Genomic DNA, 13,301 nt, shown 5'->3' on the forward strand with positions numbered 1-13,301 from the left:
CAGAGTGGGTAGGGGGTTAGCCTCCCAGCTTTCATAACCTACAGAATGGGTCCTGGGCCACGTGTGGAGTGTGGAGGAGCGGGGGCAGGGGATGCCGCAGAAGGTCACTGCACAGCCTGCGATGCAGATGGACCCGGAGCCTGCCTGTGGAGTGGAGAGGACTTGACTAGGCAGAAAGCAGCCCAGGGGGCAGAGCTGGAGGCAGCCAGACAAAGGTCTGAAGACCAGAGAAAATGCAGTGTCCCAGGAGCCCTGGGGAGCCAGTAGGGCTAGAGATGGGTGAGTGACAGCCACATACTACCCTGCTGAGAGTTGGGGCCTGGCCCAATGTGACCAAAGTCTTCCCTGGGTCCAGGGTGCTAAGAATGACTTGTGCCAGAAGGGTGGGCTGTGAAGAAGGAAGTCTGGGGGAGGGGAAAGGGTGCTAGGCTTTTCCTTTCTGGATGCAGCAAGGTAGACTCCCTAGCTCCCCTACCCTCATTCCAGGGAGCAGTCTCATCTCCAATTTGTGAGTCCTCTCGAGTCATTGGCCCCTTACCAGCTATTCACAGAGGAGCAGGAGCAGGCCAAAGTCCAAAAGAGCCAGGTGTGAGGTGAGCCCCAGAACCCTCCAAGGTGACCCAGCTCAGTGGTGTCACTGTGTTATCACAGGCCATCTCCAAGACCACCCGGTGCCATGTCTGCTGGCTGCAGCAGGCCTGGAATCCTCAGGACAGGCCGTGGGCCTCCCTCTGGCTCAGGTCACTCACCAGAGCAGAACATTCTGCCCCCAAGTTCTTGATGAACCCCTCCCAGCAAGCAGTGCCTTCAGAACACCGATCTTTTTCCAGAGAGAAACCCAGGGCCAGGAGAGATATGGAGGAGACCAGAACGCATTTCAAAGAGCTGATCATTGCTAATAAATCAACAATTCCTGAACACACACAGCCCACCCTGCACCAGCTCTGGGCTCCCTCATCCTCCCTCCAGACCCTATTCCGCAGCCCCCTCTGCTCCAGCAGTCCCCACCTCCTGTCAACCAGGCCATCTGTAGCTCAGGCTCCAATTAGTTCAAATTAGCACCTCATCAGGCCTGTCTGCCTATGAAGAGCTCCCCTGGGGAGGATTTCAGGAGGTCTCCATGACCTCAGGACCCACAGCTGGAGCAAGTCCAGGCTGGCAAGACCTCAGGTGGCCTGTCTGCACCCCAGCATAGGGCAGGGGAACCAAAGAATCCCCCAGGGAATTGGGTAAGGAGCAGGAAGAAGAGGGTTCCCACCCAGGACAAGGCTTCTCCAGCAGTCCCGGGGCCCCTGTGCCAGCTCCACACACACCTTCCTCAGCCATCTTTGCCTAGTTGGTGCGCCCTGGCTGGCTGGGGAAGCCAGGAGGATGCCCAAATCCAGTTGAGGTTAGGTCAGTAACGGAAAGTCCCTATGGGTGGCTTTGGCACAGCCAGGGATTCAGAAAGCTCGACTTACCCCTTCAGGCCTCCATCTGGGGCCTCCTGGCTCTCTCCGGCATCACCCCTGATGACCCCTCAGTCCCTGGCATCCATCTTTCACTTGACAGTCCCTCAGCCCTTGAAGAGAGTAGAATGCCCCCCAACCCAGCCCATGGTAGGCTGCAAGTGTCTGGATTATGGGCTCTGGCTGGAGAAGCTGCCAGAGCTGAGAGCAGGGGGTAGGGGACAGCCTGTTTGGTGGGGTCAGAGAGAGCCTCCTGCCAAGAAAGGAAAGGAGAGGTGAGGTGCTGCCAGGGGACGTATGGGCACCGTGTCACAGTGGATTGGCTCTGGGGTAAAGGGAGGTTGAGGCTTCCTCTTGCTGAGCTCAGATTCCCCATCTTTAACATTGGAACAAGAATGGTCACAGCCCCCAGCTTCCGGAGATGATGGCAAGAGGTGGGTGGTGTGGTGAGCAACAGAGCAACTGGTGGGAAGCCAGCAGTGGTGGCACAGGGCAGAAGGTGAGCTCGGGCTTGGTGGAGGGAATATAGGTCGGGCCCAGGGAATCAGTGTGAACAGCACAGGTGAGAGGTGCAGGCCAGAAGTCAGCCTTGACCACAGCCCCCAGACTGAAAGGCATCTTGGGGCTGACCCTGAGCCAAGGCCAGTCATGAGATTAGAACTCCAGCAGCAGGAGCCAGGCAAATGCCCTGCAGCTGGGGAGGAGGCTTGGCTGGAGCAGCGCTTGACCCCAGCATGGGCCTCTAACTCCTTCCAGAAAAGTCTCACTGCTGGGAAACCACTGCGTCACTTTCCTGGTGCTGATACCCTCTGTTAGTGTCTCCTTGCTTGGATTAGTATTGCCTTCTTAGGGATACTCTGGTGACAAAATCAGCACCAGCCACCTAATCCAGGCCCAGATCCCAACTTGCCACTCTTGGCTGTGGGACTTAGAGCAAGCTTCTTAACCTCTCTGAGCTCCAGGGTCTTTGACTGTGGGATGATGAATTGTGTCCCCAGGTTTGTGGTGGGGTCAGGTGCCCAGTGTTCTAATGCCACTGGATCAGGCCTGGCAGGCAGTAAGCCTCAACCCGTATTCCTCCTTCCTCAGGCCAATTCCTAAGAAACAGGCAGGACTCTGAGAAGATATGGTGCCAAGACCAGCTCAGTCATGGAGACTTTAACCCAGCAGCGCTAGAGGAATTAAAGACTCACACACAGAAATATAGAGTGCAGAGTGGGAAATCAGGGTACTCACAGCCTTCAGAGCTGAGAGCCATGAACAAAGATTTACCCACATATTTATTGACAGCAAGCCAGTGATAAGCATTGTTTCTCTAGATTATAGATTAACTAAAATGGGAAACAAAGGGATGGGCCAAAACAAAGGGATGGGCGGTGGCTAGTTATCTGCAGCAGGAATATGTCCTTAAGGCACAGATTGCTCATGCTATTGTTTGTGGTTCAGGAACACCTTAAGCGATTTTCCGCTCTGGGAGGGCCAGGTATTCCTTGCCCTCATTCCAGTAAACCAATAACCTTCAGCATGGGCATTATGGCCATCACGAGTATCTCACAGTGCTGCAGAGATTTTTTGTTTGTGGCCAGTTTTGGGGCCTGTTTATGTCCAGATTTGGGGGCCTATTCCCAACAATGTGGGGTTGAAGTCTGCTTTCCCTTCTCTGGGAAGAAGTTCTGTGAAGTCCAGAAAGTCAAAACCACCTCCTCAGTCTGCCATTTTTCCAAAGGCTTCTGAAGGAACTGGATCATCTGTTTGGGGCTTCTAAAAGTTACTAGGGGCCAGGTGCAGTGGCTCACACCTGTAATCCTAGCACTTTCGGAGAACAAAGCTGGAGGATTGCTCAAGCCCAGGAGTTTGAGACCAGCCTGGGTAACATAGTGAGACCTTGTCTCAAAAGAAAGAAAAGAAAAGAAAAGAAAAGAAAGGAAAGGAAAGGAAAGGAGGAAGGAAGGAAGGAAGGAAGGAGAGAGGAGGAAAGAAGGAAGGAAGGAAGGAAGGAAAGAAGAAAAAGAAAGAAAGAAGGAAAGAGAAAGAGAGAGAAAGAAAAGAAAGAAGGAAAGAAAGAAAGAAAGAAGGAAAGAAAAAAGAAAGGAAGGAAGGAAGGAAGGAAGGAAGGAAGGAAGGAAGGAAGAAAGAAAGAAAGAAAGGAAGGAAGGAAGGGAGAAAGAGAGAGAAGCCAGGCGTGGTGATGCACACCTGTAGTTCCAGCTACTCAGGAGGCTGAGAGGTCAGGGTTTCAGTGAGCTGTGATTGCGCCACTGCACCCCAGCCTGGGAGACAGAGCAAGATCCTGTCTCAAAAACAAAAACAAAGCAAAACAAATAAAACAACAAGAATGAAAATAACAGTTACTAGGCTCTGAGGAAGATTACCTTTGGAGACTAAGTCACAGAGCTTGACCTCTTAATTACTGACCTTTTGTTATAAATTAATTTCCTTCCTTGTTCCTGGCTTAGACCAGATGTCCCTGAGATAGAAGACCCCTTGACTGAGATGAAAGACCCCTTGACCATTACCTCCTTAATGTGGAATATCAAATATACTTTTCCCAAAAAAGAAACACTGCCTATAACCAATCAATTGCTGTAACTATGTGTGAGAAATGATGTAATCCTGTTTACATTCTTGCCTATATAAATGACCCTCAAATCTCTCCACTTCAGAGCACCTTGGACCCCATTTTTTTGGAGCCTGTGCCCTCCTCAAACTTTGCACTCCAATAAACTCAGTATTTAATCATATTGCCTGAATCTCATCATTCAGGTTGACAGGCTCAATGCAGAGGGGGCAGGGGATAGACAGTCATTCCAATAAAACCCTCTGCTTTCAAGCCTGCCACCCCCATCCCCAGCTGTGACCAGCCCAGACTAGCCCATCTCCATCCCAATCCCAGCCCATTCTAATCCCAGCTCCCAGGCCCAGTTCTGTCCCCATTCCTAACCTAATTCTGGGGCAGTAGCCAGAGAACACAACAGGACACTCCTAATGGGGACAAAAGGCCTGGAAAGGGGTTGTTCTTTTTTTTTTTTTTTTTTTAAGAGAGAGTCTCACTTTGTCTCTCAGGTTGGAGTACGGTGGTGAGATCTCGGCTCACTGCAACCTCCGTCTCCCAGGTTCAAGATATTCTCCTGTCTCAGCCTCCCAAGTAGCTGTGACTACAGGCGCCCACCACCATGCCCAGATAATTTTTTTGTATTTTTAGTAGAGACAGGGTTTCACCATATTGGTCAGGCTGTCCTCGAACTCCTGATCTCAGGTGATCCACCTGCCTCGGCCTCCCAAAGTACTGGGATTACAGGCGTGAGCCACTGTGTCCAGCCGGGGTTGTTCAGTTTAAAGGAAGGGATACAGAAACCTCCACAGCTCCCCATCTCTAACAGGCAATCGGAGGGGCACCTGTGGCCCCTGCACAGTCCTCCTTGCCCATGATGTTTCTTCTGAGCAGAACCCTCCAGAGGCCCACAGGGCCTTCCTGTGACCCACACCCCCAGTGCTGCATGCTGACATCTGACTGCAGCCAGGGGGAGGGCAGGAGTGGCAGCCTAGCCCCGCCTGGTATCATGGTCCCTGTTTGTTTCCAGAAGGTGCAGCTGGCAACTCCTGAAGGCAAGAGGCCCACGGAGGCATTCAGGGCAACTTGAGAGACTGCTCCCACTGCTTGGCCAGGCTGTGGGGCTGAGGGCAGCGGTAGGGAATGCTGACAAACCCAAGAAGTAGATCTGGGTTCAGACAAGAAAGGCCTGCTCAGGCTCCCTGGGGCCCAGCCAACCAGAACCACATCTGCACTCATGAACAGCCTCTTTATTTCTCAGCCAGGGCCTACCCGAGGCTGAGCCACCTCTCATCCACTTCTGCAAGCCCTCTGGCCCCCAGTGCACCAATGGATTTAAGGGGCTCCATGACTGGTTGGCCCTGTGCTGCAAGTTCAGTGGTATAGAGTGCTATCCCAGCCCCCAGAGCTGTGGCTGGGAGTCAGTCCCTGGGGAGTCAGGTCTCTGTCACTATGACCTGATGTGATTCCACCAGGGAGCTGGGCTCCCCACCCCATGACAAGTTGATGCAGGCCTCACAGAACAGAAGAGGGGCCCTCCCTATACTTGTGAATGTGCTCCTGAGGCTGGAAGGGTGAGGTGGAGTAGAAGGCATGGGACCCTCACTCTGTACTGAAGGGGCTGGGAGCTGAGATTGGTGCCCTGTCTTCCTGGGTTCAAATCCTGCTTCTGCTACTTCTTAGCTGTGCTGCCTTAGGCAAGTCACTTCATCTCTCTGGGGCTCAGTTTACACAGATATAAAAAATGAAGGCGGGCACGGTGGCTCACGCCTGTAATCCTAGCACCTTGGGAGGCCAAGGCAGGCAGATCATGAGGTCAGGAGATCGAGACCATCCTGGCTAACACAGTGAAAACCCATCTCTACTAAAAATACAAAAAACTAGCCGGGCGTGGTGGCGGGTGCCTGTAGTCCCAGCTACTCAGGAGGCTGAGGCAGGAGAATGGCGTGAACCCGGGAAGCAGAACTTGCAGAGAGCCTAGATTGTGCCACTGCACTCCAGCCTGGGTGACAGAGCGAGACTCCATCTCAAAAAAAAAAAAGAGGATAAGGCCAGGCAAGGTAGCTTCCGCCTGTAATCCCAGCACTTTGGGAGGCCGAGGTGGGAGGATTGCTTGAGCCCAGGAGTTCAAGGCCAGCCTAGGCAACATAGCAAGACCCCATCTCCCCCCGGCAAAATAATAATAATAATAATAATAATAATTAACTGGGTATGGTAGTGGCATGTGCCTGTGGTCCCAGCTCAGGAGACTGAGATGGGAGGATCATTGAGCCCAGGAAGTCAAGGCTGCAGTGAGCCATGATCACACCACTGTACACCAGCCAGAGCAACAGAGTAAGATCCTGTCTCAAAAAAAAAAAAAAAAATGAGGATGGCCAGGCGTGGTGGCTCACATCTGTAATCCCAACACTTTGGGAGGCCAAGGTGGGTGGATTACCTGAGGTAGGAGTTCAAGACCAGCTTGGCCAACATGGTGGGTACCCATCTCTACTAAACATACAAAAAATTAGCCGGGCATGGTGGCGCACGCCTGTAGTCCCAGCTACTCTGGAGGCTATGGCGGGAGAATCACTTGAAGCCAGGAGGTGGAGTTGCAGTGAGCTGAGATTATGCCACTGCACTCCAGCCTGGATAACAGAGGGAGACTCTGTCTCAAAAAAAAAACAAAAGAGGGGGCCCTTTCCTGTTAGGGGAGAGCTGTGCGAGGTGAAGGTTTTGGACGCTGTTTCTTGTTTTCATCATATAGACAAAACAGCCTTGCTGCAAAGATGGTCAACGTACCTAAAACCCGAAGTGCCTTCTGTAAGAAGTGTGGTAAGCATCAGCCTCACAAAGTGACACAGTATAGGAAGGGCAAGGATTCCTTGTATGCCCAGGGAAAGAGGCGCTATGATCGGAAGGAGAGTGGCTATGGTGGACAGACAAAGCCAATTTTCCGGAATAAGGCTAAGACCACAAAGAAGATTGTGCTAAGGCTGGAATGTGCTGAGCCTACCTGCAGATCCAAGAGGACCCTGGCCATTAAGAGATGCAAGCATTTTAAACTGAAAGGAGATAAGAGAAAGGGCCAAGTGATCCAGTTCTAAACTTTGGGAAATTTTTCTTTTAATTTGAAAAGAAAATGTTGAAGCCATAGAAAAATTACCTGTAGGAAAATAAATACAGTGATATTCTTTAAAAAAAAAAAAAAAAAGAGGGTAACCATTAACCACATCATGGGATAATCAGGCAGATCAACTGACTGTGAGTGTGAAGAACGCAGTGCAGAATGGGCACAGCAATGCCCAGTGCTTCTAGAGAAAGTAAGCCTAAGGAGTGGGGAAGGATCCCAGCTGGGCCGTGCAGCCTGGAGTACACATGCGTGTTGGGGACTGTCTGGCCTGGAATAACCAAGAGAGCCCCCCAGAGTATAGGCCTGCCTGGGGCATTCACTGTCCCTCCCAGCCACCCCAAGCCTGAAGGTTTCACCCCTCCCACCCCTCCCCATTGCCTTTCCAACCCTCCTACCCACCCCCCATGCCTGTGGACAAGCCTAGGGCTGTTGACTGGGATCCCAATGCCATGCCCCAAATGGAAACTTCCTGGCCCAGCAGGACTCACAGGAACTTAGAGGACCAAGGAGAAAAAACTGTTGCACTCATGCACACATGCACATGCGTGCACACACAGAGGGACACAGAACCACCCAGGCACACACATGCAACCATGGCCGGCAACCAACCTTCCTTCCTTCCCTCCCTCCCTCACCACTTCCCTCCTTCCCTTCCTCTCTCCCTCCCCTTTCCTTCCTTCCTTCCTTCCTTCCCTCCCCTTCCCCTCCCTCCCTCCCCCACCTTCCTTCCTTCCCTCCTTCCTCCTCCTTTCTCCATCTCCCCCTCAGTCCCTCCTACTTCCTTCCCCACCTTCTCTTCTACCCCTTCCCCCATCCCCACTTCCTTCCTTCAGACCACTCTGCCTGGCTTACTATGCCAGAGTGTGCATAACCTCTGTGGTATCCACAGGATACCTAGAAATGCCCCCAACCTCTCCTTCTGGGTCCAGAATAAGCAGATGCCTTGGGGGTAGTATTGGGGTGGGGGTATTTAATCACCCCTGCTCCCCTCTTAGCCTCCAGTCCTGTCCGTGGCACCCACTGCTTTGGGGTTTCTGTTTATACCCAGTTCTTTCACCAGACTAGCAAAGGCAAGTTTGCATCCTGGTTGCACCCCAGCCTAACTCTGTGACCTCAGGCAAGTCATTGGACATGGCTGGCCCCAGTTTTCTCACCTCTAAAATGGGGCTGTCATGCCTTTTTTTTTTTTTCTTTAGAGACAGGGTCTCATTCTGTCACCCATGTTGGAGTGTGGTGGTGCCATCATGGCTCACTGCAGCCTTGAACTCCTGGGCTCAAGTGATCCTCCCACTTCAGCCTCCCAAGTAGCTGAAACTATAGGCATGTGCCAGCACACCTGGCTAATTTTTTAAAATTTTTTGTAGAAACAAGGTCTCGCTCTGTTGCCCAGGCTGATTTTGAACTCCTACTGTCATGCCTTTCTTACTGGGTGTGGAGGGAAGATCTTGAATGAAACGCAACTAGCACAGTGCTTGTCTGCTTACTCGCTCTCAACCTCCAAGGACAGAGCTGGCCTTCCTCTCTGGGGACAAGTGCCCCTGGACAACACCTAGGGGTGGCTAAATGCACAGATTGCTCAGCTAGTTCCCCTCCCTCCTCTTTAGCGCAGAAGAGGAGGTATTGGATGGGCCACCCCCACTCAAATTAGCTTCATCACTTACTGCCTGAGACCTCCCCTGCAGAGTGATCCCTGTTGGGCACCCACCTCCCTCCCACTCCATCTATCCTCTACCTGCCCAACTCCTGCATGTGCAAGGCCTGGAGGGTCTCTTGCTCCCTGCCCCCGTTTTCCCATCTTTCTCCTGTACCCCACCTGCCTTCTCTTTCACAATCCCCTCGCCTGCCAGGATGTGGCTCCCATGTGGGCCTGTGATCCACAAGCCTACCCAGTTCCCTTCATCCCCTTTTCTGCTTTCAGGTCCCCAGCCCAGGCTGCCTCCGGCCCATCCCCACCAAGCTGGAAGACCAGCACAATTCAGACAGGACTTGTGTCCCAGCTGCCCTGGGCCCCTCAGTTTCCTCATCTGTAATTTAAGAATAAAAATACCGTGAGCGGTGGCTCACGCCTATAATCCCAGCACTTTAGGAGGCCAAGGTGGGCGGATCACGAGGTCAGGAGATAGAGACCATCCTAGCTAACACGTTGAAACCCCGTCTTTACTAAAAAAAAAAAAAAAAAAAAATTAGCCGGACGTGATGGTGAGTGCCTGTTGTCCCAGCTACTCAGGAGGCTGAGGCAGGAGAATGGCGTGAACCCAGGAGGCAGAGGTTGCAGTGAGCTGAGATCGCGCCACTGTACTCCAGCCTGGGTGACAGAGCAAGATTCTGTCTCAAAATAAATAATAAATAATAAATAAATAAGAACAAAAATACCATTCGGGTGTGGTGGTTCATGCCTATAATTCCAGCACTTTGGGAGGCAGGAGGACTCCTTGAACCCAGGAGTTCAAGACCAACCCGGGCAATATAGTGAGGCCCTATCTGTACACAAATTTTAAAAATTACCTGGTGTGTTGGCACACACCTGTGGTCCCAGCTATTCAGGAGGCTGAGGTGGGAGGATCACTTGAGCCTGGGAAGTCAAGGCTACAGAGAGCTGTGATCATGCTACTGCACTCCAGTCTGGGCAACAGGGCAAGACCCTGTCTCAAAAAAACAAAAACAAAACCTATGTTTTGGTATATTGTAAGACTAAATTAGAAAACCTATGTATCAGCCAGGTGCAGTGGTTCATACCTATAATCTCAGCACTTTGGGAGGCCAAGGTGGGTGGATCACCTGAGGTCAGGAGATCGAGACCAGCCTGACTAACAGGGTGACACCCCCTCTCTACTAAAAATACAAAAATTAGCTGGGCGTGGTAGCGGGCACCTGTAATCCTAGCTACTTGGGAGGCTGAAGCAGGGGAATCTCTTGAACCCAGGAGGCGGAGGTTGCAGTGAGCCGAGATCATGCTGTTGCACTCCAGCCTGAGTGCAATGAAAAAAAAAAAAGAAAAAGAAAACCTATGTATCTGGCATATAGGTCAATATAAACAACAGGAAAGGATGGATAAATAAATGAACTAGACCTAGAGTCTGCTCCCCCGTTACAATGTCCCTATAAGGCCCCACTTACAGAGGTAGGCTGGCTGGGGAAGGTCAGACGAGGGTGGCTCAGAAAGAGGAAAGAGGCTGACTCAGGTGTCAGGATGAGGCCTTGGGAGGCCCAGCAGGGCTTTCTCTGACTCAGGAAGTCTAGAGCAGTAGCCCAGGGCCTGCCCTGTGCCTGGGACCCAAGGTCCTTAGCTTTCAGCAGAGGATCCACGCAGGGCCACTGCCAACCCAAAGGCACCACTCTGCAGACAGAGCCCTGGTCCAGGACACCTGACTTGGGAGGAGAGCATGTACTGGATTTCAGGAGCTAGATGCCACTCTGGCTGGACATCCTGTGACTGGTAGGAACCCGGCACCCCTAGTGACTCTGAGGATGGCAAAGGGGCCTATGTTTCTCCAGGTCAACTCCCCACTCAGCAACTTGCCCAGTGCCCATGGCCTCCAGGCCCACTCCTCTCCAGGCTTCATGCCCCCTCGTCCCTTAGCTCAGCACTGACGGTCATAAAGCAGGGTTGATGTTAGGCTTTGATCAAAGGTCAGGAGATTGAGAAGAATGACATCCCAGCTCAGCACAAGCAATGGGGACGATTAAACAGTAGCCGTCCTTGTTTGAAAACCCATCAGAGCTGTTTCCTGTGCTGCTACACCCCACTCAGGTCACAGCTTGCTGACGCCTTCTTGGGTTTCTACCCACCCCCATCCCTGTTTGAAACGCCTGTTCTTCTATTCTTATTTGTGACAATGTAGCCCTCCTCCCCTGCCTCTGCAAATCAGATATGTCTCCATTTTGGAGCCCACTCAGGCAGCTTGCTAAACTAGGGGCAACTATCAATGCAGGCTGCAACTTTCAGCTATAGTTTATCTTTGAAAACAAGCTGCACCCATTCTTACATAGTATTCCCTTGTCCACCCACACAGACACATGGACAAAGGATGGTAGAATGATTTATTCTTCTGGAATTTTTTTCTTCTTCCTCATGCATTTGGTCACTTTCCCATCTCATGTGTAATTTGTTAAAGCCAAACTCAGACACATTTTGGATCATGAACACCTGTCACAGGTTTATCATAAGTTGGGAACAAGTTTAGGAAAACAAAAGGGAACAAGTTTAGGAAAACAAAACACAATCGAGTCCTCCAGCATTGCGGGAGAAGCCGTGTCATGCAGTGATTTGGAGCACAAATACTAAGCCAGATGGCCCGGGTTGCAATCCTGGTTTTTCCTCTTTGTAGCTGTGTGACCTTGAGCAAGTTTACTTAACCTCTCTGTGCCTCAGCTTCTCACTTGTGAACAGCAGATAATAATAGCAGTCACTTCACGGGTTTGTTGTACATGAAATTCAATTTAATCCAAATTACATGAATTAATTTTAATTTTAATTTTTGTAGGGGGAGTGTCTTGCTGTGTTGCCCAGGCTGACCTTAAACTCCCAACCTCAAATGATCCTCCCACCTCAGCCTCCCAAGTAGCTGGGATTACAGGTGCATGCAACTACACCCAGCTAAATGTTTTATGTTTTGTAGAGACAGGGTCTCACTATGTTGCCCAGGCTGGTCTCAAACTCCTGGGCTCAAGCAATTCTTCCATCTCAGCCTCCCGAGTAGCTGGGATTACAGACGTGAGCCACTGCACCCAGCCTTAAATGAATTAATACATGTAAGATCCAGCCAGGTGCGGTGGCTCATGCCTGTAATCCCAGCACTTTGGGAGGCCAAGGAGGGCGGATCACGAGCTCAGGAGATTGAGACCATCCTGGCTAACATGGTGAAACCCTGTCTCTACTAAAAATAAAAAAAATTAGCCGGGCGTGGTGGCAGGCGCCTGTAGTCCCAGCTACTCGGGAGGCTGAGGCAGGAGAATGGCGTGAACCTGGGAAGTGGAGCTTGCAGTGAGCTGAGATTGCGCCACTGCACTCCAGCCTGGGGGACAGAGCGAGACTCCATCTCAAAACAAAATAAAACAAAACAAACCTGTAAGATCCCAAAGCAGGGCCTAGCACACAATAGTCATGATAAGAGTGCTGGCTGTTATGAGCAAGTTTATATAGGAGAAGAAGAGGAATGCTAGATAAGGTTGTTTAACTATGTACAGGTCTGGTTAGCTTTACAGGACTGTAAAGCTGTCACATTCATATCAGCTGCAGGGGTTAAACCTGGGTCACACCAACCCAGACCATCCCTCTAAATTGCTAAGTATGGGCTGTTTATCAGAAATACCAGCTAAAGTTTGTTATTTTGTTTTATTTTTTTCAGGGGCCTCGGGGTAGCTTTGTTTCTCAGACCTCAGCCTGTATCCCTGAATGATTATCAGGAAAATGTTTTAATCCAGCAAGGCCTGGGGAATGGGAGATGGCAGAGAGGATGGGAGGCAGAGGAGCCTGTTCCACCACAGCCAGATGGTGCTTGGCAGAGCAGGAAGAGGACTCTGTGGCCACTAAGCCAGGAGGTGCTGGGCAGTGAGGCCCAGAACACATCTGTGGTCCTGGGCATGGGAACAGCACTCGGTGCAGTCATAGTTCCTGGCTGCTGGCCACACTGTCTTCTGAATCCTTGGCCCACATGGAGCTCCCTCCTTGAGTTCTCAGAGCCCTGGCCAGCCCCAGAACCCTCTGCCCAGCTTTCTGCTGGCCTGACTGTCCTGTGGAGGAGGGGAAGCAGGACTGCAGGAGGATGTGGCCAAACCAAGTTGGAAGCCAAGAGGTGCTTGGCAGCTTCCCGAGGGCTGGCACTGTGCCCCCTCCTCTTCCACTCCCCACTGCCCACGCTGCTCAGGACTTGACACAAGAGCATTCAGTTAATAGAGATGTGGTGGTGTTGCTTGGGAAAAGCCAACCCAAAGATACGAGGTCACCTGACATTTAGCAGTGCTATTCAATGGAAATAAAACATGAGCCACATATGTTATCCGAAATTTTCTAGCAGACAGTAAGGAGAAACAGATGAAATCAATTTTAGCAATATATTTAAGAAAACCCAATGTATCTAATGGAACCCTATGTTACCATCTCAATATGTAATCATATACAAAATTATTAAGATATTTCACATTCTTTTGTTTCATGCTAAGCCTCCTAAATCCTGTGTATACATTACAC

At 51.1% G+C, this 13,301-nt stretch overlaps 1 protein-coding gene across 1 annotated transcript; it reads left to right on the forward strand.

The window, feature by feature from the left end:
• Positions 1-6,696: 6,696 nt before the first annotated feature.
• Positions 6,697-7,138, forward strand: LOC117071587 (60S ribosomal protein L36a-like). The gene has a single exon (XM_033191692.1). It carries the CDS (start codon positions 6,768-6,770, stop codon positions 7,083-7,085), a length of 318 nt encoding a protein of 105 aa, XP_033047583.1. The 5' UTR covers positions 6,697-6,767; the 3' UTR covers positions 7,086-7,138.
• Positions 7,139-13,301: the final 6,163 nt, after the last annotated feature.

This window comes from Trachypithecus francoisi, unplaced genomic scaffold (genome assembly GCF_009764315.1).
Source record: "Trachypithecus francoisi isolate TF-2019V2 unplaced genomic scaffold, Tfra_2.0 Lachesis_group3, whole genome shotgun sequence".
In the NCBI taxonomy this organism is placed as follows: Eukaryota; Metazoa; Chordata; class Mammalia; order Primates; family Cercopithecidae; genus Trachypithecus; species Trachypithecus francoisi.

Bases quoted from the DNA above. Each gene is read 5' to 3' on its own strand.
- LOC117071587 (XM_033191692.1), top strand. From the start codon at position 6,768: ATGGTCAACGTACCTAAAACCCGAAGTGCCTTCTGTAAGAAGTGTGGT.